The sequence below is a fragment of the Pomacea canaliculata genome, linkage group LG8 (genome assembly GCF_003073045.1).
Source record: "Pomacea canaliculata isolate SZHN2017 linkage group LG8, ASM307304v1, whole genome shotgun sequence".
In the NCBI taxonomy this organism is placed as follows: domain Eukaryota; kingdom Metazoa; phylum Mollusca; class Gastropoda; order Architaenioglossa; family Ampullariidae; genus Pomacea; species Pomacea canaliculata.
The window spans coordinates 9,253,199-9,279,363 of NC_037597.1; the positions used below are offsets into that span (position 1 = coordinate 9,253,199).

The following is a 26,165-nucleotide window of genomic DNA, read 5'->3' on the forward strand; positions in this document are numbered from 1 at the left end:
ATGGGGAAAGTTGATCTCTCACATTTACTACATGTCGTGCGATGAGACCTCCGACCTAAACTCTCGCTTTTAATATTTTAATCTCAAAACAAAACCTTCAGTTAGTGATTGTAGTCCTCCAGACAGTCTGTCACCTACAAATGTAGTGTAAGTCTGTCGGCGGTGTCGGTCTGGTCGCAGGACAGGACCTGTGTATTTCTTTCCCGTGAGAACGATGTCGACTTTACTACTGGACCATTTGGTCAGCTGGACACTCGATGGACGATGGCCACTTGTCACCTAGGCTCTGGCCACCTGATTGCCACTCAACGCGACTTCGTCCAGGAGCTGGGTCACGCTTGAGGTGAACCGTGGTCGGAGGAGCAAGTAATGGACAGAGAAGGGCGCCGCCTGTAGTCCGGCTTCTGCTACCTCGGCGCCGGTGCTGTCAACGTGGGTCACCCTTCACCCGCTTGGCGCAGAGACGAAAAGTGGCCTTTCAGACACTACTCAGTGGCAAGAAAATACTGGCGATGTGTGTGGGAGGGGGAGGGGTAAAAGGGGTGGGAAAACGCCGGTAACTTGGTGCGGGAGTTGTCGATGTCCATGCTGGGTATGGGTGGGGTTGTTGTCGAGGTCGTGAGGACTACGGTGATACTCTCATTACGTATCGGCAGAAGTGGGGCTCTGCTCCTTATCATTGCTCCTGCCGCGTGACTCACCGACTACCGCTAGACATTCATCGCCATCGTACAAAATAGTCAAAATTATAATAATAGGTGATGTGGGTTTTGTTTTTTTTTTCTTTTGTTTACTCCTATTATCGATTGATACAGTTTGTTTTGAAAAAACAAGTACCCGTATATTTGGGGCATGTTTGTAAAATGATGCTAGCTCCACCAGCTGCTGCTGCGGACATAAGTCGCATGATGAAAAGCTTGTCGTGTGGCACGATGACATGGAATCGGCGCCGTGCAAGCGCATGCTGGCGATGGGGCGATAATACGTAGCGTGGCCGACGGCTTAAGCTCTCGGTTGTCTCCCTTCGTTCTCTCTGCCGCTGCCTGGGATGCGGCGTAACTTACGACGCTGATTCGAGTCATCTGTTTACAGGTCAGAGAGCAAAGGGCAGAGAGTTTTTACGAAATTAGAACCACAGCTGGCATTTGACGAAGAAACCTAACAATGTGTGTGTGTGAGCTTAACGCTCGTTTTACGAGTCAAGCAGGAAAAACGAGAGGGTTGGGGAATGGGGCCAAAAAAAAAAAAAAAAAAAGCGATGATGGGTAGACTGTGTATGTGTGAGGATAGGGGGGGGGTAATGAGTGGATGGGTGGAGTGTTCAGGTCCTACCAGCTTACCCCCTTTTTTGTCTTAGAACAAGCATGCACCTGGCTTGAGTTATGGAACATCGTTACCACAGAGCATGGCGTCACTTTTTCTTCGCAATCAGTTTGCGCCCTTTGCTTGTAGGTGATGTAGCTTGAGGTAGCGTATGTGTATATCGATGTCCATGTAGGTAGTGTATAAGTATATAACTAGTTTAAATAGGATAGCGCCGGTGTTCAGTTGCCATCTGACAGCGTGGTGTCATTTCCTCATTGTTTTATGACAGTTTTACTCTTCTAAGAGGTCCTTGCGATGGTCCGACCCCTCCTACTTTCACTCTGCGTGCTCTCTCTCTCTCTGCATGCTGTGTGTGTCCTGCCTGACTTCATGCTCTTACACTTCTCACAGTATACAAGTGTTTACCTACAGTATTTATGTGATCGTTACTCTTATCAGTGGGTCGTATTAATCCTCTCATTCTTCTGTCTTCTGTTTTTCTTAGAGATTCCCTCCTTGATCCCTTTTTCTGCTTTTCCACCTCCTGGGCGCCTTACCCACCCACCCCACTCTCACCCTGGCAGCCTTGTCAGACACTGACCCTCACCTTGTATCGGGCTGGGGCTATTGTACGCCTTGGCTCCGCCCGCCTGGTCTTGTAGGTCCTGCGAGTATAAATTTTAATTAAGCTCCTTTTTCTCGAGAACCTGCGCTTCTGTGCCGATAAATCAAGGCACCAGACTTGGTCGGCTTTCTCTCGCACTAGCGGAGTCGTGAGTGCAGGCTGCGAAGAGGTGGATGCAATGTGTGCTGAGAGACTAATGTCTCACGGGAGCACAGGTGAGACAGGTGAGACAGTAGCCTGGGATGGGGGGTGGGTGGGAATTGTGGTTTGTGCTCTCGACGTCCGATGTTTCATGTTGGAGGCTGTACCTGGATTCCATGCCCTGTCCACCCGACAAATCAGGTCGCCGTGTGCTGGGTGGACATGAGTGGTTTAGTCTCTGCTCTTTGCCCGCACAGCAGTTGAAAGAAAGCAGGCCATTGTGATGTCACTGAGAACTGTGGGAAGTTACGTACACCAGTGCTGCACATCAGCTTCGATGATGGGAGGGTGTAGGTGGGGTGGTGTCGCTGGCGCACAGAAAAAAACGTGTTTAGCTTGAGAGAGGGGGTTGTGGTGGTGGAGGTTAGCACGCGCCTGTCCCGGTCATTTGTGACGTGTCTCGGTTTTTGTCAGTTTGTTATCTGGCTTAGTGTTTGGCTTGCTGAACCAAACAACTTCTGCCAGACGACGTGGAAAAGTCGGTTACGCGGGACGAGAATGTTTTGTCTCGGCGGTCATGGCGTCGACACGTTAAGCGAAAGGAAATCGCTTCAGCCGCAGGAGCTTGGGCCTCGTGGCTTCCGTACGGCGCGCGCACGCACGCACGCCCGGGACTGTAGGCATGCGCCCCCACCCGCTAGCATCCCGCCACCCAGCGTCTAGCCTGCCGCAGCCTCAGTCCCCCCAACTCCTAACATATCCCCACCCCCTTTACCCTCCGTCAGCAGCTTGCTGCTCGCGAGCACATGATGCAAGAGGTGAGGGGGGTTGTGGTCGTCGTGTTTGTCACAATGTCACGTTACATGTCAGTCACAGTCGCACTGATCAGCGGAACCGTTAGGTCAAAACATCTTGCCTTGGGTTTGGCACCAGCCTGCAGCCTGCACTGAACCTAAACTTTTCATATTTCTCCTAGCGGAGATTTTTTTTGAGGAATGGGATGGGAAAGTAGTAAAGGAGAGAGTGATGACCATCATGAACAGGTGTTGACATTAATGACCAGTCTTGTGACCAGTATAGCCATCAGGATTTGTTTAGTGTCATGTATGGTACACTAAAAGCTCAAAGATCAAAGCTGCAGTCGTCTGACTTCTTTGTCGCTAGCAAGCTGTCTCTCTGTGTGTTTACCTAATTTTTGTGAAAGAACAACAAATTAGCTAATCTTTCTTATGTGTTCTGTTCGTATACATTCATTTTACTTCCAATAAATGGGGAAACTTTATGCAATGGTGGTGAGTATATTTTTTTCACCCATCTACAAGACATTTGGAAAGCACATGACTGGCGTAGTCGCGGTAACGGTACCTGGTAGACAAAACAAGTCCCGATAGTGTAGCGTCCTTGACAACCCAAGTCAAGCGATCTTCTCAGGAAATCGCCTCCATCCCTTGAGCTCCTGAACACATTGCCACAACTGTAAATCTGCAAGAGCTGGGGGGAGAGGGAGGAACAGGCTCCAGTGTATAACGAGGCGTGTCGCGTGTTAAAGCCATTGACAGGCGAGCGCAGGCCCGCACGGAGGCACCCTTGTGTTGCACGTGCTGTCTTTTTGCCCCGCTGAGAATCCAGCGATACAAAGGACGCACTCGCCATCTGGCAAAAGGCCTTGGTACACGGGGTGGGGGTGTACGCTGAGGGCGGGGGTGCAAGGGAAGGAGGTATGGGAGAGTATTGGACGAAGAGGAAGGAGCAATGCACTAAGGGAGGAAGATGAGGAGGAGGGAGGCAGGGCCGCAGCGGTAGAAGGCCAAACTGGTCCCTGCGAGGGAGTCGAGCCGCAGGGTCGGGTGATAGTGATCCAAGTTAATTGCAGGGCGTCGGGCTGATGTGATGTGAGGTGCACCAGTCCAGGAAACGATGGCGAAGTCAGGAGGACGACAAAAGCCAGACGACTCTCCCTCCCAAACTGACCTTTTTTTTCATCTTCTCCCGCTCCGTCTCTGACCCACATTCATTCTTTCTTCACACGCGCGCGCACACACTCACACACATACGCATACACATGTTCGATGTTTTGATTTTACGAGCAGTTCCTTCACCACACTCACCTTCTCTTGGCAAAGAATCGCCATAAACGCCATTCCCACCATAAACGGTTAGCTGGCGTGGGACAGAGTGCGCCTTCAAGGGTCCCACAAAGTAGGGGCACAAACCCTACTCGCAGGACAGAGATGAATTGTGCGATTAGTGAGACCAATCCATAAGCGCCATGTCCAAAAGCCGCTAGTTGCTGTCTCGGCGTCAAACGAACGTCAGCAGTGTCCTGCTGACCACCTCTCCCACCTTACCCAACCTGTACTACAGAACCACGCACGTTTGTCAGTCTTGTACTGGTACTCTTTAGTACCGAGGGCATCAAAGATAATTAGTAGAAAACCTCAGTCAGCAGGGTTGTACAAACAGCGGAACCCTCGCACCTCAGACAAGCAGGAGGAGAGCGGGAGGGGCCAGGCAGGGCAGACAGGCGCGTGCTGGGCGCGAGGCGAACAGACAGCGGCCCCCGTCACCGCTCATTACGCTCACTGCTTGATTAGCACGCACCCTCCCACTCTGTCTCCCCCCCCCACCCCCATCCTTGCTCTTTCATCGCCCACCGCGCCTGACATCTCCCGCGGACACTGGGTACTGAGCTGCAACAGTGTACAGCACCCACATCCGCAAACCGCCCTTGTTTGATTTATAGACAGGGTACAACTTGGGGGAAATCTCAAGACAGCATACAGCTAGTCAGGGGTGCCCAACCTACGGCCCGCGGGCCACATCCGGCCCACTTATTTTAACCAGACACAACACAATTTCATTTTTTGTGTCGTGATTCTGGCAAAACCGCCATGTTCTGGCCCGCGAGTGTCCAGTGCGGCCCTCGGGCGATAAAAGGTTGGACATCACTGAGCTAGATTATCTGTACATCGTCTTCCTGTTACTGTTAATCGTAGTTTGTAGGCGATTCATTTTGGCCTGTAGGCATGGATGCTTTGTACATTATGTATTTGTACTTCTAGTTGTAAAGCGCCGTGAGCTTCGTATTAACAGACGGTGAACAGCTGGCTGATGTCAATGCGCCACATCATTGGTTGACCATTGATGTACAACTGCTGACATGGATCGTGATTTGTGTTGGTGCCAGTCGGTACCTGACGTCCTTCACCACGCGCCATGCCTTCTGGCAACGCGAGGACGGGTGGTGGTGGGAGGAGGACAGCCTTCAAACACCCCCCCCCCACTCCGCACGTGATTCCTTGCCTGACGTTGATCTCTCGGGCAGCTTGCAGGGAGCAGCTGGAATCGGCATGTGGAACAGAGGTAGTGCGAAATCGCAGCAAGGTAGAAGTACTTTCCTACTGAGTACTAAATAAACCAAAGCAACCAACAGACCGTGAACATCGACAGGCGTCCCGCCGTAGCACCACAGTGAGGAATCTTCATCATGAGATCGCACGAGCGCTGCTGCCCGTGTAGGTTAGCGCGCGCTGGTAGTTGTCATTTGCCGCAGAAGCTGTGACAGTAGATGGCAGCGCGAACACAATGTTTAGGTACCGTGGGAAGCAACGATGCAAACAGCTTCAGAAGCTGGTCCATTGTGCTGCTACAGTTGGCTGGCACTACCCGCCACGTGCTTCGGGTGTTATATGCCGTCGCGCAGGGAGAGAGGGAGAAAGGGAGAGCCAGGGACGAGCAGAAGCGCGAGGATGAGCGCCAGAGGACATCGCCGACACGCTCTGTGCGCTTCAGATGGTGGCACTGGCAGACCCTGCATCTGGCGGAAGTTTCCTGTGGTCTTCGAGAGCTTGAGGGCAACTTTGACAAAGTACACTGAACTCCGGATCACTGCGACTGAGATTAATACGGGTGTCACGACCTTTCTTTAAATTTGACTCTCATTCATTCTGCAATTCTCTCTCCTCTCTCAGGCGAGCTACTTGTAGTGGCTGTGGTACTAAGCATTTTGTTTCCTTAGCTCTTGGTACTCGCTGCTCATCATTACTTCCCTTACAGACCTCACGTACCTTTGAACTTCTTCATACCTTTCTAACAGGCAGGACACGTTTGTAACCATGAAGAGTAAAAAAGGACAAAAAAAAAAACAACAACTCAGAAACCAAAAATGGAAGTGTGGGGAACTGGCAGTGATGGCAGTTGGGGGAAAGATGGCGCCTGGTCTCAGAAGTCTTAATAATGACCATGCTCCCTCATGCATGTCCATTTAAAAGGTTCTCAAGTAAACTTTGATGTCCCCTCTCATTTCCCCCCACATCACAGCTTTATTTTTGGAATATGGAAGGTGAAGAACAGATAATATTAATAGAGCGTTATTTTTGGAAGGTGGTAGATTTAGAATGTATAACAGTCATACAGCTTTATTTTTGGAAGATGGGAGGCCAAAGACTGTAAACATTGAAATCCAAGTTAATGTGCTTCTTGTTCTGTTCCCTTGCCTAATGTCTTAGTGCTTCTTCCTTCTTGCCCATTGTGCACTGAGCATCACCAGGTGATCTTCTTACCCTGACCCAATCAGCAAGATCTCGTGAGTGAAGAGTTCACACATGCTAATGACTTTTTAATCGGAGCCATTAGCACCAAAGCGCATCTCTAGGTTATTTCGGTGTCCGAGTCACGGTATCCGAGGGATGTATGCAATGGCGCGGATCTGTTATTGTTATTGGCTGTTATTGTCCATCATATGTAATGCATATTCTAGATGCAGGCATTGAAGTTTTATTTTAAAACACACGTTGATCTATATATATAGACATCTATATGGAATACTTTTTGCATAATCCACAAGAAAGGTTGCTCACATCTGTCCTTTGTGTTACCTTCACGGTTGTACAACTTGAAGGACATTTGTGTTCAGCAGGCAGCTGGCTGAGATCGGCAGTAGCCACCTCGGTGACGGGTGTGGATGTGTGTGGCTGATGTATGAGGTGCTTGATGAATGTGGTGGCTGGGCAAAGAAGATCGGGTCTCGCATTGCGAGGGTAGTCTCGCGAGAAGACCGCAGGCCATGATTGATTACGACTGGCCCCTACATAATCTCGCAGGCGCCGTTGCCGACAAGACTTGGCGTACACAAACCTCGAGTGACTCCAAGCGCGTCTGGGTGTGATGCTCGTCTGAGGGCCCAAGACCAGGACACTTGGTGCCCAGTGTACTGAGTGGCAGTGAAGAGCCTGAGTGCGGTCAGCAGGCCTGGCCAGGCGACGTGGGGTGGCTGTGGTTGCGTCATTGCGGCAAGCGTCGTAGTTCCTCGTAAAAGCTCGGAGGTGCCACGGACCTAATCCCATCTGCCGCGCGCCTGCTGTCTGGGCTGTTTCTTGCTGGGGACGTCCGGTGATGGACCATCCGATGGCAAACAACTGAACGGTTCGTATCCGTCCTTGTTCCAGAGTTAAGGAAAAAGGTTTGATCTTCCCCCTCCCCTGTCTTATACGTGCCTGTCTGTCTGCCTGTTTCTTTCTCTACCGGCCCTCATGCTTCTTGATTGATTTACTAGAGACTTGTTCATGGTTTGGGGGGTGTTGATGGAGGAGACAACCAGATGTCTAGAGAAAATCGCCATGTAAAGAAATAATACTTGTGCGTCCAGACGAGAGGTAAGCCTTGCTGTATGGTGTTTTACTACCCGCGACATCTCCCACCCACACAAACACACACTCGACTTTGCTATCGACGTTTTTCTCACGATGCAAAAGAGACAATGGGAAAGGTGTCAACGCGATGTTATTGGTCACGTGATGTCTGTAGGAGCTTTTAGCACAGGTCTATCACTAGCCGCACCCTTCAGCACAGTTTTACTCCAGGCAATAATCGTCTCCGCCGTCGTCTAATCCAATTGACGATAACAACATCTGCAACCATGACATGGCTTCTGCTCCGTCTGTGCCCAAGTCTTGGCGCCGCGTCAGTCGTCTGAAAGCATCAACACTAGGAAGTTAAAAAGATTGCCCCAGTCATCTAGATCCATTTCTGTACACCACCAACCCCCAACCCCATCCTTGGAGCTACCCGTCGACACATTGCACGAAACATGGGCCACACCCCTCCCCTCTCTTCCCATCAGACGAAGGCCCGTCATCTACTCATCGTCCCAGGCAGTTTTTCTCGCCCGTCGGTCACAGAGATTATCAGGAAGGTTTCTTCCTTAATCACGAAGCCAGACCGTGAAATATGTGCACGAGATGGCGTAGCACCCAGGGTGGGCGCAGGAACGTCACAGTGAGTGCAACTCACGCTTGCCGGGTTAAGGTGTTAGTGTCGACAGCGCAGTCAGCACGTGAGGTCAAAGGACAAGGAGATCCAAGTTTGCTAATACTTTGCTGGCTGTGACGGCCATCAGGGGGGCGTCGTCTGGTACACCACGCAATAACAATAATAAACAATAATTTACACACCACAGAATCACGAATGTATGACAATTGTACACAGTTCCTGAAGCTAGGTTCATGTGTCATGCATGAAGGAACAGAAAAGACGGACAGAGATGAGAATGAAGCAAAGAAGGCAATGAAGACACAAGGATAAATAGTAATGAACAAGGGCCACTGTCGGCAGGACACAGTAATCAGCAGACAGAGATGAGGGGCAGGGGACGGGTCACTAGCATTACGTGGATTGTGTTTTGGAGGGAAAGGGTGTGATTTAAAGTTTTTAATGCTGCATTGGGGGCATTGATGGCGATAAAAGGCTTGCAAAGAAACAGTGTCGATGTGTGAGGTAAGGCACGCACTCTTGCACGCGCACGAACGAATGTCTTTGGCCATGGACTGTAATCACCACAGGTCTACCCGTTGCATCCTGGCAACACAGGGCAAAGCACGTCTGGTGTAAGCGTAGAGACCTTCTTACCTTGTATACACTGATACCTGACTATAGGACTTTAAGGAAAGCTCTGAAAATATATTCTTAATGAAGAGTGTGGTAACTTCAAGAGGGGTAGGTACCTAAGCATTTTCATAAAGAGAGAGAGAATGAATGCCTTGTTTTGTCGATAAGTCTCCCGTCACGTGATCCTGTCTTTTGCCACGGAAGTTATATGATGTCAGTTTGATTTTGTCTCAGGTTTCTTCCTCTTTTTTTTATTCGTACAAAAAAAGCGACGGAAAGGAGGAAGGAAGGGTTTGTGGGTGAATGGCAGACAGGGAAAACGGATCAGTGTCTTTGGGAAGCGAACTCAGTCTCTAGCCACGTCAGACTACATCTAAAACAAGCGAGCCCATGGAGAGGAGATAACGGGTAAACACGTGACCAAATGTCCAGGTTTACGTCACTGTCAGTATGTGATCAGTACGTTCATTTTCCGTCCTGTCGTTGACAGGCCACAGCGGCTGACGATGCAGCCACCCTGGATCGCGATCCTTTGTTGACAGGTTGAAACACGGACTAACGGGTCGTGGGCAAGGTGGCGGTGGTGGTGGGAGGGCGCCATCTGTCGACCGCTTCTGTATCCTCTCCTGCAGAAGGCGCGTGGACAGTCCGCACGCTGTTCCTCCCTCCTTCCGCAACCGACAGGTGTTCGCCGGACACTTCAAAGGCCACGCCGACCGCTCACAGGTCTCCCTGAAACACCGTTATGGACCCTTTAGGTACTGTCGTGGTGGGGGAGGGTACGAAAGAGGTTTATGCTTCAGGTGTGTAGAAGACATTTTTGAATTTAAAGTAAAACACTAGACTTACACGATTCACTCACTATAATTTAGAAGGTCGCGGAGCAAAGCTGACAACAATTGCAGCCGACTGCACTTTTTTTTATTTTCGCAGTCAGATGATGATAATAATTTGAGTTTGTGAAACGGATGGTAACAGCAACATGTCGACATTTGTCTTACCTTAACTAACAGTATTTGTTACTGAACACTCAGGTCTATTAATTGTTCCAAGTGAATGACAGTGATAACGGGCCAATGAAAGCTGACAGGTGTCGTGCGGGTGCTAAGGTTTCCCACCCGGTCACAACGAGTGGCTGTGACGTTCACGGCGGCCGGTTACTCGGGCCCGGTCAGCCTTACCTGTCGCAGCTGACGTCCACATGAAGAGGTGACTAGGGCCGTGGGAAAGAGTAGGAGGACGAAAAGAAGGTCAAGTCCACTTGCGGAGACAGATGTTTCCCCGGAGCACTTCCGTTGGGCGGTTTCAGTGGTGAGCGCGCGGATCTCATTTGCTGTAGGACATGACGTCATTCTGTCACGTGATCTCTTGTTTTTTTTTGTTTTTTTTTTGTTAGATGTTCTTTGACCGGGTGCAGCTAATCTACCCAGAATCTTCCCCTCCTCGTTTCTTCAGACTGCCAGCCCCCCAGCCCCATCAAATGTGTTTCTCTGACCTTGCTTTAGCACCTTGCTGTCTGCCATCTGTCGTCACTGACGAAAAGACGAGTGTTCAGAAAAGAAAGACAACGGAAGACTAGGCCTGAGCGTTGTATTGTCTGTACTGCAAACGTCATAGCACACAGGTGTTATAATATATTACATTTACATGAAGTGTAAGACATGTCAAATACTTCAGACATAAGATGCATAGAAAGCAAATCAACTGGCGTAGAGTTTGTCCTTACAGTCCCTACTCGGGTATTGTTGAGTGGGTGGGGTAGACAGTTGGGGTGGATGGTACAAACGAAGGACTGAGGAGAATACATGAATCATGTTAGTTGTGTACTCAGCCTGCTGAGCTTGTAGCCGGATGTAAAGAGCATTGCGATAATCACCAGTGATTTACATCCCCGACTGAAACAACATTAAGCGATTGTTAAGAAGAAAAGGGGGCAAAGGTCAGCTCTCGAGTATTATGTTAAATAAGTAATTCGTCCAGGAAGCGCGGCTTTTGAAGACGGAGTTAGCGCCCCCTACAATTGATCCGCGTCAGTGTTTTATCGTCTGTCTCTTCTCTCCGACCTCTTTAGTTTTGTTATTGCTCTACTCTGCTTCATGAGAAGGTTCTGGTATTGCCGGCCCAGAACAAGGGAGGCCAGTATCACAGCACTGACGGAGGTCCTCTATAAATTTGGACTGGACTGGCAGTCGGGTGAACAGACCTCTCACTGTTTTTGGAGGCAACAGGTTAGCAGCCATCATCGGAGAGGCGGCGGCAGGGGGGAGCGGGGGAGCAGTGACGATTGTAACGTCCATGGGAGCAGGACCGAGCGATAACGGCGACTAGAGAGGGCTGGTTGAGGGCGGGGGTGGTGCCGTGTCCACTTTCTACCTTTCAGCAGGCGGCGAACGTTGCAGATGGCGCTCAACCCGCATCTGCGGCCGCTGGTCAGTGACGGGCCACCTGTGGCTTTCCACGAGGAGCGGGAACGTGGGGAAGTGGGGTGGTCCAGGAGGGGGAGGGAAAAATGTCAATTGTAATTTAGTAATTGTTCATCCCTCCTCATCGACGCCTTCCTCCTTCCTCCTACTGTATTCGTTTGCACGAGCCTTGGTGTGTAGAAGTGTGTACCATGTTCTAGCATCATGCACTGTGCACAGGAATGCCCGGCATTTCGAAGAACTGATGAGGTGAATATGACCTGTGTTTGACCCTCGACCGGACACTATAGTGCGAGTTTTGTGAAGAAGTTCAGGCCACGGTATCCCTGATTCGGGCATCGCAAGCTGAAGCTGAAGGTTTGAATGGCGGAGGCCCTTGCGGACGGCACTCGGTCTCGGTGCACGTCGGGAATGGTTCGCTGTACGTGCTTGTTGGGCGGGCCAGGCTTCTGTTGACCACTTGTCAACGGGTGCCAGGAGGTCCAGTGTCTGCTGTCTGCATACCCGTTGGGGCGGTGATGACGACAGTTCCTACACAGCTGCAGCAGCATCGCGCCACGCGCCTGAACGCGGAGGGTAGGGTGGGGTGGGGGTTCAAACGTTCTGTGGTTAGCGTCGGCGCTGGCGTTATCGAGACTGAACATAGATGAGGTAGAGGTCTTATCGCTAGAGGTGGGGTGGGAGGTCAGCGACGCACACTTGACCTAAGAGCCCCGCTTGCAGACACGGAAAGCCACTTTAGCCTGGCCGCACCGCACGCACGCTGCTTTAACTGTTGGCGATAAACTTGACTGATTCGCGGGGCTGCGGTGACACGGGGGAGGGCTCAGCCCGTCGCTCAATCAAGACGACGCTGACAGCAACTTTTATTTTTCCCCGCTCTCCCTCTTCCCTGCTTGCCATCCAAGAACTTTCTTTCTACCCGATCCACTCATTTGTTCATGGGTTTTTTTTTCTCAGCTCTCTCCGCACCAAACCACCCACCTAGTACTCATTCTTGTGTGATCAGACTGAAACCCTTTAGCTGTATAACACATGATATTGATGTATGTGCTGATATTATCACAGAATAACTCGACGAGAAGTGCGGTAAGGGAGACAGGAAATTGAAGACAATTTCGTGAGAGCAGCAAGAGGAAAGTTCCAACAACGGCGACTACGTGGGGCTGTTTAGAGAGTTCTACTCACTCACTTTCTCGATTGCTTGATTGCTTGCTTGACCTGTGCACAGACCGCTTCTCGAGCATTCTATCACCAAGCCACACAGTCCACGAGACAAGAGTTAGGGAGTTCTGGAACCAACCATGTCGACAGTCTGTAGGCGATGTTCTTGATTATTTCCCAGGCACTTGGACACACTAGTTGATACTTGTTTTTGTGCCTTTTCGGCTTTTCTGGTTTTTCTCTTGGGATGAGAGATGGCGCTGGCTCATCAGCTTCAAACATTGCGTAAACCCAATTCCAGTTCCAGTGGAGTCACCCTGATAGTTCCGCTAAGAACACAAAAAATACTGACATGAAGTGTGGTCTTACAAAAAGAGTTTGTCTAGCTCTAAGAAAGTTCTCGTCTGTCAACGGAGTGTGGGAACATCGGCTGAGGCTGAGTCTGAAATGATGTAAACACATGATCGTCACCCGACTGGCTTACAGTTTCAGTCAAGGCTTCCATCGTCTCATAGTGTTTTGGAAGTCTTACAGTCTGGCCGACGGAGTTTAGGGTTTTTTTTTTTCTGTGGGTGCATTGCGTTTCTTTCAGTTAGCCACCAAACAATACATTTGGCTCTGAATGCTTCAAGGTGCATATACTTCTGTATATTCACTTGAACCGCGTTTACATCTTCGTACCTGGACACTTCCCACTCATGGGTTTACTCAGTTACTAACAACAATACTCACTGACCACCCGACTCGTATGTTTTCGTCCTGTCGGTCTGGGAGCCTGTCAGCGGACGGATCAACAAACCACTCTAATGACATCCCCCAAACAGTCTCTTTGATACGTCACCCTGAAAATGGACATTTTGACAAAGCACGGATAAGGCCGACATCATGGACAAAGAGCGGTCCCACAAACACTGGTAGCAGGCCCCACCATGGGGTGTGTGTATGTTTTGCGGGGAGAGAACAATTCCAGACCGGGAGGCCGAGGAGCTGCGAGCGGTCCGGCCATCCAGCACACGACGACTGAGGGTGTCACGAGATCTGCACACACCGGAGGTCCAGGCCAGCAGTGGCGCGTGGCTGTGTGGCCGCCAGACGTGTGCCTATTGTTACGGCAACACGAGACCCTCCTTTGTGCTCGGCACTAAGGTTACCTGACATATTGCGCAGCTACCTGGCCACGCGCTGCGGCGCCAAACTGCGCACAACTATCTTTTGTGTGCCTGACCTCCGTCCTGCCGCACTAGCGGCTACCGGGACAGACTACAGGGCTACACCGGAAGTAAGGGTGCCTCGGAGGTTGGAGGGGCTGGTGCTGTGACACCACATGCATGTTGACGCTGTCGCACTACCCGGGGTGGCTGCGTGGTACAGTGCAGCGAAGTCACCGGGTGGTGTCGACGTGTCTACCCTTTTGGTATGCGACACTAGCGGGTGTGGGTTTGGAGTACCCCAGGGTATTGCACACCGCCTAAGTGTTGCGGGCTTTCGCGAGGGGGGCGTGGCCAGACGAGTGATGAGTAAGGGACGAACCCCCCGCACGCGACAGTCGCGTGCCAGTGCTGTGTGAATGATGTTTGCCTTTCTCCTTCTTCGGCTCCAGCGTGAAGATCACTGCACAGTGGGTAGAAACCCTTGTCCTCCACCCACTTACTTATTCACCCGAACACACAAACAAGGGAAAGTACTGACGCTGGTAGGGACGACACGAAGGGTAAGCGGGAGGGGGTTAGGGGTGGTGCACGCGCCCCTCAACTATGTTCCGATTACTGCCCTTGACACAGACTGCATGAAAGCGAAAGGTCGCTAGTCAGGGTACATCCTGCAAGTCTACACCTTACTTTTGCTAGTACCTTCTGACACCCTCGTATAGTCTGGGGTGCTGACGACGCGAGACGCTATCAACCAAGCTACTGATGGAGCTACCAACCCTGCATTCCCGCCCTGTGTGCACTTGCTGGCTCAGTCTTTTAGTCTGGCTCTCCAACCGCAGAGACGGGTCTAGTGTGGGGTGGGGGTAGGTACTTTAGGGATGAGAGGGGTACTTGACTAGAACAACATCGTATTGTAGATGATGCAAGTTGCATGTGTTGACATCAGCTGAATCAGGCTCCGGGCGCAACAGCTGTCTGCTCGATATTTTAATTGTGTTAAGCGGAAGTGGGACGAAAGATTTTTGGCTACCATGTTTCTTGGGATGATTGGTTGTCGCAAACTTTCAGCTGCGATAGCTGCAAATGCGTGTGCATCATACACACATATACACACATATACACACATGCACTCGTGCACGGTGTGATCGTAGGGGCAGGCTCACAGGATTCGTCCCCACACACACCTGGCACAGCCCCCAGTGCCTCAGTCGTTTCACGAGCGGTGCCAGAAGCTGTGGCACTTAAGTCTCAAAGCTCTTTACATGTCAAAGACCCTCAGAGATGTCAGAGGAGGCACCATATCATACGGCATTTCTCAACAGCCACTATGATTTCTATGATTTACAAGGATTTCTAAGGAGATACTTTGTTGTCTACAGATCTTTAGCAGGAATATTCCAGGTTTTTTTTTTTTTTTTTTAATGGGGATGCGTGTATGGTCTGGGTATGTCAACGGTAGCTATGTGTAGTAAAAGATAACGATGATGACTTATGATAACAGAGAACTGCAAGAAAGCAATGTGTGCACTGAATGTCAGGCTCTTTCTTACACACACAATACGATTAGTTTATTTTCTTAGGTCCTTAAGCCATTTCAGAAAGATTAGTATGGAAAGGGAAAATATATAATACATAATAAATGAAGAATATCTTTAGCGTAGCATTTGTTTTCTTTGTTGCTTGTTTTAAAAATTGGCAAGGTTGGTATTATTTCATATTTTTGTTGACATCAGCATCAGTAGTTTAAAATTATTTGGTTTAATATAAAACATTTTCAGAAACGTTTTCTTAGATCAGTCAGACATGGATAAGACAATATAAAATTAAACTCATTCTCTTCATCAATGTGAGACATATGACAAATTATTGTATTATTGTCAGAGTAGCTTAAAGCATTGTGCAATGCATTTCTAGTGAGTCTATTAATATCTTAATGGAGATACCTCTTCCTGTATGTCCCAGATGTCATTATTTATACAATCCTAAACTGTCCCTTCTCTTGATGATATAATTCTATCCTTGCCAGTGGCAACAATCCTTTGTTTAAAACATTTAATCAAATTACTAACTGCTTAAACTCCTCAATTTAGCTAAGCATGTCCACAACCATACCTAAAAAGAATTAGCCTAATCTTGGATACCCAGTTTTACTTCCCATTCTTATCCAGTTTTCTAACATTTTGTAAGTTCTTCATGCAAGTCTCTGTTACCTTTGTTATTTTTATCCAGCATTTTGCACAACATATGTTTATGTTAATGAAAAGTGGGCATATCCAAAATCACAGTATATCATCGTGTTAGGATTATATGTACCCACACCCAAAAATCTTTTTATAGTGCATGTGTGCACTTTTTCAATTTCTAGGCAAACATTTCTATGAAGGCCCCAAACTTCTGCTCCATAACATAAGACTGGTCTGACTTGCTTATCAAATAACCTGGTAAACACATTCACAGAATGGTTGCCTATCTTGTATAACGTATTAATGTCAAAAAAAAAAGCCTGCTTTCTTGGCCTTAGCAGTTAGGTATTCAGATGCACGAGAAAACATCCTAGTGGAGAAATAAAGGTCTAAATACTTATACATGTATGTATTCACCATTCATTCACTGGTAAGAATCACCTTTTTCTAAAGGCAGCAATTTAGCTAAGTCTGACTGATGCTTTATGTGATGTATTTAGTTGATTCAGTAGTCCTATCGCAATCTCTGACATCAGTCCACTATTGTCTTCAAATAAAGGGCTAAATATTTCCATAAATCGTGTGAAAGAGTTGCCCCGTGCTTGCCATTGTTCATAATGTCTAGAGCTAGCTCATTACTAAGAAGCACACACAAACACACGATGTGAGGGAATGTTCTGCAAGGTGTCTGCACCTGCTCCGATGTCGCGCCACTAAAAAGCCTCGCCGAGGGTTACCTGTCCCCCACCACGCGCCTCGTGGCGACACAAAAAGTGGTAGTGGTGGGGGGGAGGGGAGGGAGGACACGGGAGAGAGGAAATAGCGGGAGAAGGCTGGGTGGGCAATTTATTCAGGGAGGTAGGGCGGCCGACTACAAAGGCCGGATAAAGAGCAGGTGGAGTGATCTGGAGGGATGGTGAGAGGGCCGGCAGTTACTCGTAGTTATGTACTTTCGTCAGGAAAGTCCCGTATGTAACTGAGCCTAGTCTTTTCTGAAACTTCAAGGCGCCGAGTGCGCGTGTGTTGGCGTTTCGCTGTCTCTCCTCACCTCCCCACCTCCACCCCATCAGTCCCCACAGTTATCAAGGCAGACTGCCAGACCAGATCGCCGTGACCTCCAGAAAGGTCACACCTGCAGTTGTTTCGACAACCGCACGCATCAATGAACAGAAAGGAGAGAAAGGGTGTAAGTTTGTCAGGTGTGAACAGGGAGTGAAATCTATAGGTATATTGAGTATTGCATAAATATTGGGAATTAGTTTGCTTGTACTCGTGTGTTGCCAGTGTGTGTGAGAATATGATCCACTGCTTTCATCTATCGTCCCGCGCAAAACACGCACACAGGATTTGCCAAGGTTCGGGCGGACTAAGAAGAAGGTAAGTAAAATGCTGTTTACGACGCCAGTGCGGCAGTAGCTGTCCCACTTGCAATAATTCCAAGGCTTAACTGCCAATTGATGTTGGGGGCGCCCGGCATGGCGCGCACGCGCACCTATATGCAAATGAGGCGCAGCCCGCTGTGGCGGGAAAAGCGGCGCTGCCAGTCAGGGGGGGACACGAGCTGGGCTCGTGCCGGGGAGCAAGTCAGCGGCTACACTCCTCCTCACTGCCTCTCCCCCATGTCCCCCCTCTCTCTCTCTTATCTTCCTGCAGTTTTTAAAAGCCTGGTCAGCGGCAATCGTGCGTGTGGCCAGGTGTAAGGGGAAACTAGCCAACAGTCTTTTTGCACCGCGGCGGGCCCAAGCTTTTTATTGCCGAACCCCAACCACCACCCCGGCTACCTCCACCTCCGCTTGGCACAGACTCGTGACGTGCTCGGTCCCAGAATTTGTCTATATACTTTATATATACAGCTGTTATACATATCGTACAGGTATGAAAGGCAGGATACAAGATGTCAGGTTTGCTGTCTGAAGCCAGGTGTCTGGAACTGACTGTCCATTCCCTGTCCTGGCTGGCGACGCCGTAGACGTGTATGTTCTACGTTCTACTCGCTACTACTGTATTGCCTGTGCTGGCTAGGCTTCTCGCTACTCGTGTTTGTGTTATGGTTACCTTGAATGATTTGGATGAAGTTAACAGTTAATAACGATCGAACGCGCGTGCATCAAGGGTGTTGCGTGAATGTAGCGATCATGACGTCATCTGACGTGCCACTCCCAGGCGCTCAGGTAACCATGGTGCCGGTGACGCGGCGCGTTCCTCAAACACCCGGCACCACAAGAGCAGGTCAACGCTAGTCATGGCAGGACTGAGCACCTACCACCTGACAGCGCATGTCTAGTACCACGCGGGTATCTGGACGTACATCAACAAACAGACCACAGCAAATACATCGCAAGCAACATCACACACGTCACTCGTTGCTGTTCATAGTAAGAGGTGGTGGACGTCAGGCGCGAGGGAACCTAAACACCTGCTGACTCAATGTTTTACCACCCGTACCTGTGCCACTTCTGTGGCTGGTCTCCGTGTTGATCCTCGCTGTTATTATCGTTATGCGGATCTTGTTTTGATGAGTATTTGACGTCACGCCCCTGTCTTATTTGGAAAAACAATTCGTCAGTATGTATTATTTATGCCACCGACCTCCTTTTGGAGCTTGCAGTCGCACTGTTCCTTAGACAACACGATTGACATCATTTTCTAGATAAGACCGGCGGCGAGTTGGTGGAAAGAGGAAATAAGATGATACTGGTGACGAGAAAGCGCAGGGAAGAAGGCCTAATTGCCCGAAGGCATGATTACTTGAAGGAAATGCCTGTAAGTCACGTGGTCATCCTCATCGCCAACACGTTCCCACGAAAGCTTGACTGGCGGGGTCAGCTAGCGCCATGTCGCCGGTCGTTAACAGTAAGCAGGTAGGTGACGTAACGATCACATCTTGACCCCAGTGTCATCCACCCGATGGCGCCCCAAACAGACGCCACTGTCATTAGCTTTCACCCGGCAACCGCGACTGACAGCTTCGCACCCGAGGTCGAGACCCAACTCCACCGGCATGGTTCCTCACCACACCCCACACCCCCGTGTCTCGGGAAGTCTTCATCATGTTTATAGACGTCAAAGACAACACCTGGGCTGGGGCTAGGTAAGAGATAGGGAACGACATATGGCAACCCACAATAATTGATTCCAGCGGTTTGGTAACACTGTGTGTGAGAGAGAGAATGTGAACAGATGACAGAGCAATGTTGTGGGTGGCGGCAGCGGCAGAGGACTAGAGGCATGCCCGATAGCTGACATTACTTCAACTCCGCCTGAGCACCCACAGGTCAAGAGAAAACTCGGATGAAAGCGAAGGTTTGATGAATGGAATTGTGCACCATCGCGAGGCTTCTGCTACTAAAATATTCTGCCTCCAGGAAGTTGCAGCGCAGGCAGCAGTCGTCACGCGGCCCCGAGTAGATGGACGCTGCATTATTAATTTGAGTATAGTCTCGCGTGCACTTAATGCACTTGCTATCCTCGTCTCTCCTAACGTTCGCTGCCTTAATCCCGGCTAAACCCATTTTGTACCGACGATTACGTGAGGTAACAAATGTACCAGGCTAAAGCTTGTTATACCGCCAACATGGCTTTCTCCTGTTGGAGTCTGCTGTCCTCACACTCGTTAGTTGTGGCGCAGTGTAACACAATATCACGTGTCACACCGGAGCCGGCGCCCGACAGGCTTGCGAGCATCAAGAGCTTTTGACGTCTTCTGCACCCGACTGCCTGTCGCTCGTCACACTGAGGAGGCTGCGGAGGGCACGGGCTGATCCTCCCGTCCTACCTGTGTGACTTACATATTTCATTAGGCAGAGCTGGCTGACCTTTCGGTAGTCGCCAAGATTAACGATTGCTGATTGGAAAACGTAGGAGAGTAAGAGAGAAAGTTGCCTGCAAGGGAGTTGGTGGGTGGGGGCCTTAGGGTAAGACACAGAGGGTGGACACTTGCGCAGGTAAGTAACGTTCTGACAAATGTAGGTGTAAAAAAGGGGGAGGGTTGGTTGGTACCGTTTGAATCTGTTGACAAATAAAGCGGAAGCGTAGGCAAGTTGATGGATAAAGAGGAAGTGTAGGCAAGCGCGTGAGAAGTAAGAGACTCACTGGCATGCACGTCAAAAGCAAACTTCAGCTGGAGCCTCTCGCCAGTACAAGCCGTCGCCCATTCAATCAAAAGGGCGCACACACACACACACAGAGCGAGACGAGAGAGGTTTCCGGTTCCACTTCCGCCGTACTTTGATGCGGGACGACAGGTTGGCCCTTATACACCGACACCTGCTTCTACCCATTTATCCACCCTTATTTATAGTCTGGTCAAGAGTTAGCAGGCACCACAGCTCTCTTCCGCCGCGCCTGATACAGTTAATGACCGCAAAGGGCGGGTGCCAGCATAATGTAATTTAATTTGGTCTCCGCCCCATTCCAAGACTACCGGGTTGGCTACACCATGCCACGTGATCTCATCGCTTTGGCACATTCGAAAATCTCCAATTGTGCAAACTAGATGTTTGTGCTGTTTACACGGTGTTAGTTTGTACTTGGGATGAAACACGCCTAATTATTCATTCTTCTGTCACCTCAAGGTCTGGTCCACGTAATTGAGATCCAGCGAGTCTTCCATCCTCCCCCACCCCTCCCAACCCTCCCTATTAGAGCACAGCAAGCACTCTCTCTCACACACACACCTGGTCTTGTAGCCCAGTGGAGGCTGTTGGCGACCATGAGAGAAGGGATATATTCTCCTCTCTTTTTTTTCCATTTTCTCCTGTTATTAACAGTTTCCCAACTACAATATTTTTATGCGTCTATGTTTACACGTCCCGGAAGCTGTGGGTGTAGCAGGATGTCGATGACGGGTCGTCCCGTTAGTCCGGCCTTGAGAGACAGGAAGGCGGGTAGGGGATAGGGCGCTGGTCAGCCACAAGGAGCATCAGTGGCGGCATCAGTGCCATCAGTGGCGGCACCGTGTCAGGGACATGCAAGACGTGTGCCGCCAGGTAGCTGCAAGGAATGCCCATGCTGACAAGTAAACACGTGTGCAACCATGTGCACGCAGTACCTGTCTGCACGTCCACGCGCCGGCGGGAAGCGCGCGCATGCGGCCCAGGGAGGAGTCGCTTGCATTCAATGGGAGGCGGCGGTGGCAGCGAAACTAGAGACATCACTTTGAAGACGAGAACGTGGCAGTAACCTCTTTTTTTTCTTTCTTTCTTTGAATGGCCGAGCGTGTGTAGGTCGGAGTGGATGGAGCCTCGCCCGACGTCACGGGTGTCCTCGCGCCTGCACCTGCTGTGTCACCGACATCCGATAAAAACACTCAAGTGTGTGTTTATGGTGGGTGTGGGGGTAGGTGGATGGTGGGTCGAAGGAGGCTTGGCGCCCAGGTTCGAGGGGGTCACGTGATATGACCTGGTACAGATGGGCGACATCAATGTGCTTTGTGCGTGTCTGTGTGTATGTTTGTGCATTTCTGGTGGGACCACACGTTTTTAGCAGGCGTAGATGGGGATAGTATCCCGTACAGCTGCACACTAAGAAACCTAGTTCATACATTCCTGAGTGGTGCTCGTCTACGTCACTTCGGTACGTAGCTCTTCTGGCGCTGGGACTGTACGGCGCGCCGCGAACTATAGAAGGTCAAAGGGCGATGGACATGTGTCCTTGCAGCTTGATGCCAGGTCTTGAAGTTCGTTGTGCCAGGAACACCCTGCAACTGACATAACAAATGAAAAAAGATTTCAAAGGATTTAATGAAGAGTAAAGGGTGTTTTTAAAGGTTTATACTAGGTGTGTACGCCAGGTGTATACTACAGGTGTCCACTGACTGTTCGATTATATGATTGGTGGTGGTGTGTACTACAGGTGTCGACTGTATGCTGTGTGTTCCGCAAGTGTCGATTGGGAGCTAGGTGTGTACTACAGATGTATGGTGGGATGTGCTTATTAGGATCTCGCGTGTCCTGCTTTGCACACCTTTGATTCATCCCCCCTCCCCCCGCCATTCCGTCCACCCCTCCCGTCTCGTCTACACTCGGCGCTCTTTGACCAGGTGCTACAAGTTGCCACGCGCCATTCCTCCAAATAAGGAAGCGAGCCCACGTGGGTTCGGGGCAGGGGGGTGCAAGATAGAGCAGGTGCGAGGTGGCACGACAGGTGTGTAAGGGATGGTGGAGATTGACAAAGAACTTCTACCTGGCCTTTCTTTTCCAACAATAGGACCAGTTCGCCCGCTGAAAATGAAAAGGGTGGGCTGTGGAGAGGTGGGGGACGGACGAGGGGCGCCGCCGCCAGCCCTGACCGCAGCAGCCTTGGCGCGCACGCCGCCTTTATCGCACGCAGCCAGGCATTCCGCTATAGCACCTCACTGTAGCCTCACCTCTCAACCCCTGCGCGTGCATTTGGCAAGCTCTTCATTAAGCTCCCTTCTCGCCAAATAGGCCTTCTGACGGATGTTTGGAAAAAAAGTTGCACTTTTTTGTGCAAGGGGGCAAGAAAATAAAAGTGTGGTGGAAAATCAGACTAGTGTTCTAATGGAAAATATAGGCTGAAGGTGTGTCGGAAGCAGCCACTTTCTTGAGGAGTAAACTGACCGAGGGTGCATCAAAAAAACAACCACGGTGACTTTCTTGTGGGATTAAACTGGAGGAAAAAAGTGTGAAAAACCCGTTTGCCTTTGGAAGGAGAGGTAAAACCCGTACAGTACTGTCGGAACAAGCTCACCCCCCTGCCAAATATATTTGTGTGAAATTAAAGTGGTGATGGTGTAACGGCCAGCTCTGTTTCTGCAACCGGTTCTGACGTCATTCTGTGGGGTTTTCCCCTGTTCTGGATGCTGCATATGGTATGTGCTAGGATTTCTTTGAGCGAAAATGTTGGATGATAAACGTTTGTGTCTACCTGCAATCTACTTTGTCAGCTCTTTGAGGCGTGGCCTGGATGGACGGAGGGGTTAAAGGAGCACCAGCTTGACAAGAAAGTTCACGTAGGTTTCTTTGCAGTTCTCTTGCAGCTCCCTACTCCCCATCCCCTTGTAGAACAGAACGCACCCTGACGATTGTAGGTATGCAGTCACTAGATTTCACACACGCTGATCTGGCTGTATTTACACCCAGTGACCCTGGCGGTATTTACGTTTTGTTTGTTTGTTTACCTAACGTACACATTGTTATTGTATTACACTTGTCTGTGTTGTGAGACTTAGTGAGACCTGCAGACTTCACCTGAACTGTGCAGGTGTGGTTCCAGCAGGGGAATGGACGCAATGTATAGGCACGATATTTTGCCGAGGTCAGCACAGAGACGGTATGCTAGACATTATTGTCAACTGTGCTGTTTGCTTGTTATTCCCTCCTCCCTTCCTGTTCGCTTGCGTTCGCTTGGGTATGTATTTTCCCAACATCATCATCAGTGCCACCATCAGCAACACTCGTCTTGCACGCCATTGGCGTCATCGTCGGAGTGGTAGCTGACGGCGGATCATGAGCGGAGCAAGAAAGCACCCCGCAGTGAACACTGTTCAGCAGTGGGTACCACAGGCACATTGCACGTGGCTACTACATATAACACCTCGTGACTTTGTCCAGACTGCTGTCACTTGTCTAGCGTAGCAGGACGGGGGGTCCGTTACAGCAGTCATAGTGATGTAGAGTAGCATCCACATCGTAGCTCCACCGACTGCCCATCGTTAGATGGAAACGGCGAGGATGACAACTGTAGGTACTCGAACATTTACAGCTCGGTGAGTTTTGTTGGGAACGACTTCCATAACCCACCCACTTCATCTCTCTCTCTCTGTCTTTCATCGCCCTCGCTTGCTTTGATATTCATTTGGTCTTTTATCTTAATTCGTCTTGGTCTTCTTCCTTCCTCTTTCTCTGCGAGAGATTCACGCGCACCCCATTAATCCAGAGGGGTCGCATTTTGCACATTGGCATAAATGATTTTGAAGCATCGATTTTGAAAGTATATTTTAGTTAGATATTGATATTTTGAAGTGACTACTATTTGAAAACAGCAAAGGCCTTACCGATATTCCATCGTTTACTTGTTATTAGTGGACCTGGGTGGGCGGTGTGGCTACAGCTAGCATCACTGATACCAGTATGGCACAGTCGCTTGGTGTTAGTCGGCTTTCTCGGCCAGCTTGTAATTGTGTATGTGCCCGCGCCTGTCGGATCCCTGTCTGCTGCATCTCCCCTACCTGTCGCTATCAGCTGCATCTGTAAGAGCAGACGAGAGGTGTGGAAGAAAAAAGAGGAAGGGGAGAGCACTCCAGAATTCGAGGTCACTTGTACAGGTGAAACTTATTTGGAAACACATTTGCATCGCAAGGCATAGAAAAAAAAAAAAAAAAAAGCAATGGCAGGCAGACTTTTCTATCATCTTTCCAGATGAGGGTTCTTCGTGGTAGAGGAACAGGAAGAGGAGAATGTTAATGGATACGAAACAAAGGTCAAGTCTCTGTCGGCTTAACTGGGGTCATGTCGGTGTCATAGTACTGTCATCCGGGACGTGTGTTGTCTAACATGATGCTGACTAACATCAGTCGGGGATGAGTGGGGTCCCCCTTATACCTCCCACCCACACCGCCAGATGAAGAGGCTATCGTCAGACTGGTCAGCATACTAGGCTAGCGCCTCTTATGTCTCCTTCTCTTGTATACTATGTGTAGTGTCGTCATTTGTGTCCTTTTGTTTATTTTGACATTTCAGGAAAGGGATTTAATGTAGATGGTACTTGCATGCGTGTCCACAAACGAGGGTAATTACTTGTCAAGATGCAGGGTAGTCTTGACGATCATTTGCCGTGTGTGCGAAACAAGACGTGCACTGTGTGTTTCATGTTGCCGGCTGTATTTATATACAACTGTACGCATTGTACTATCTCGCTACTACGGTCCTCCACACGAGAGACGAGAGCATGCTGTGCCTCCAAGTATGCCTATGATCTTCATATGGCGGCGTGCCTCGCCAGCGGTTTTTTTTTTACTACTTTACTACTACTACAGCTGTAACCCCACTCGTACCCAACCACTCTTCTTTTTCCTATTTACACAGCGTAGCTTCCACGGCTCCCTCTCGTAACCTTCTTACATCCCCCTGACCTCTCACCCCCCCCCACACACACACACACACAACAATCCCCCTCCCCCTCCTCCACCGCCACCATTAATCCTTCTCCCCCTTGCTCCTCCCGCCCTCGCCGTTTCATCCTAGTCTAGTTTTTTTGGCTGGCACGTGGCACCTGTCACGAGACCGGCAATAACCAGTGGTGCGCGAGCTAAGGCGTGGTTTGTTGGTGTGCATTCTTTCAGCGGCCTGCCAGTCAACTAGTGGGCGGAGCGTGGCGCAGATCGAGGCAGCGAGCGAGGCAAGCGACGGGCAGATAGCTGTGGTGGAGCCGAGGAGAGAGGTAAACAGCAGGATGAGGCGACTAGGGGTGGCGGTGCTGGCCGCGTGCTGGACACTGCCCTTCATGTTATTAGCACAGGTGAGTCACGTGATCGCATGCGCCTGCACGCCACACCTTTGGATATACTAGCATTTCCTAAGCTAGCAGCTGCTAGCCTCCAGTTTGATGGGGTGTAGGGGACAAATAACGTGTTGTTTTGTTTTCTGCCTCATTCTTGTAGAGCGGCTTGCCTTCATGGCAAGCGACCGGCGTAACGTTTGTTGTTATCTTGTGTTTAGCTTAGGTGCAATGCACGTGCATGTTATTAATCTTTGGCTACTTGTCTTTTCTTCCCTACCGGGTCTGTGTGGACTGCTGCAACCCACCACCACCACCCTCATCCGCCTTGTGCCAACTCGACCATGCATCATCAGGTGAGGGGAAGTGGAGTATTCGAACTGAACCTACAGTCCTTTCGCAACGAGAAGGGCGTCAACGTGGATGGTAACTGTTGCAACGGCTATCGTTCGGAGGGTGTGTGTTCGGCTACCTGCAGGACGTTTTTCCGGGTGTGTCTGACCCACTATCAGGCCGCCATCGCTACGGAGCCGAACCCAACTTGTACTTTTGCGGACTACACGACGCCTGTTGTGGCCGAGAACAGCGTAAATTTTTCTGTGAGAACGGATTTACCAATGAGCAACCCCATGCGTTTTCGCATCGAGGAATATTCTTGGCCGGTGAGTTGATGTTATTTGTAGGTGCCACCATTACGGCATAGGCTCTTGCAGCAGCAGCAGCAGCTACAGCAGCAGCAGCAGGAGGTCTTGTTTAGTTTGTGGATGTTCACTCGTGTGGAGAGTTCTTAATGTTTTATTAGTAGTTATCGTGAAAAAGGCAAATTCTG

At 50.0% G+C, this 26,165-nt stretch overlaps 1 protein-coding gene and 1 long non-coding RNA gene across 5 annotated transcripts in view; one reads left to right on the plus strand and one right to left on the minus strand.

Moving 5' to 3' along the window:
* LOC112570375 (delta-like protein 1) overlaps window positions 1-26,165 on the plus strand; it is a 69,537-nt gene that overhangs the window by 32,188 nt on the left and 11,184 nt on the right. For 3 of the 4 annotated variants that reach the window (XM_025248791.1, XM_025248792.1, XM_025248790.1), the window contains 2 exons: window positions 25,182-25,357; window positions 25,693-25,998. In XM_025248791.1, the coding sequence (XP_025104576.1) occupies window positions 25,292-25,357; window positions 25,693-25,998 (372 nt within the window). In that variant the 5' untranslated portion in view covers window positions 25,182-25,291. Of the gene's footprint in view, window positions 1-21,972; window positions 22,851-25,181; window positions 25,358-25,692; window positions 25,999-26,165 lie in introns of those variants that run through there. The other variant, XM_025248793.1, reaches the window with a different exon arrangement.
* The window catches only part of LOC112570376, a 69,937-nt gene continuing 60,439 nt past the window's right edge, over window positions 16,668-26,165 (minus strand). The window contains exon 3 of the long non-coding RNA XR_003100625.1: window positions 16,668-21,581. This is a non-coding gene — a long non-coding RNA (uncharacterized LOC112570376). The remainder of the gene's footprint in view (window positions 21,582-26,165) is intronic.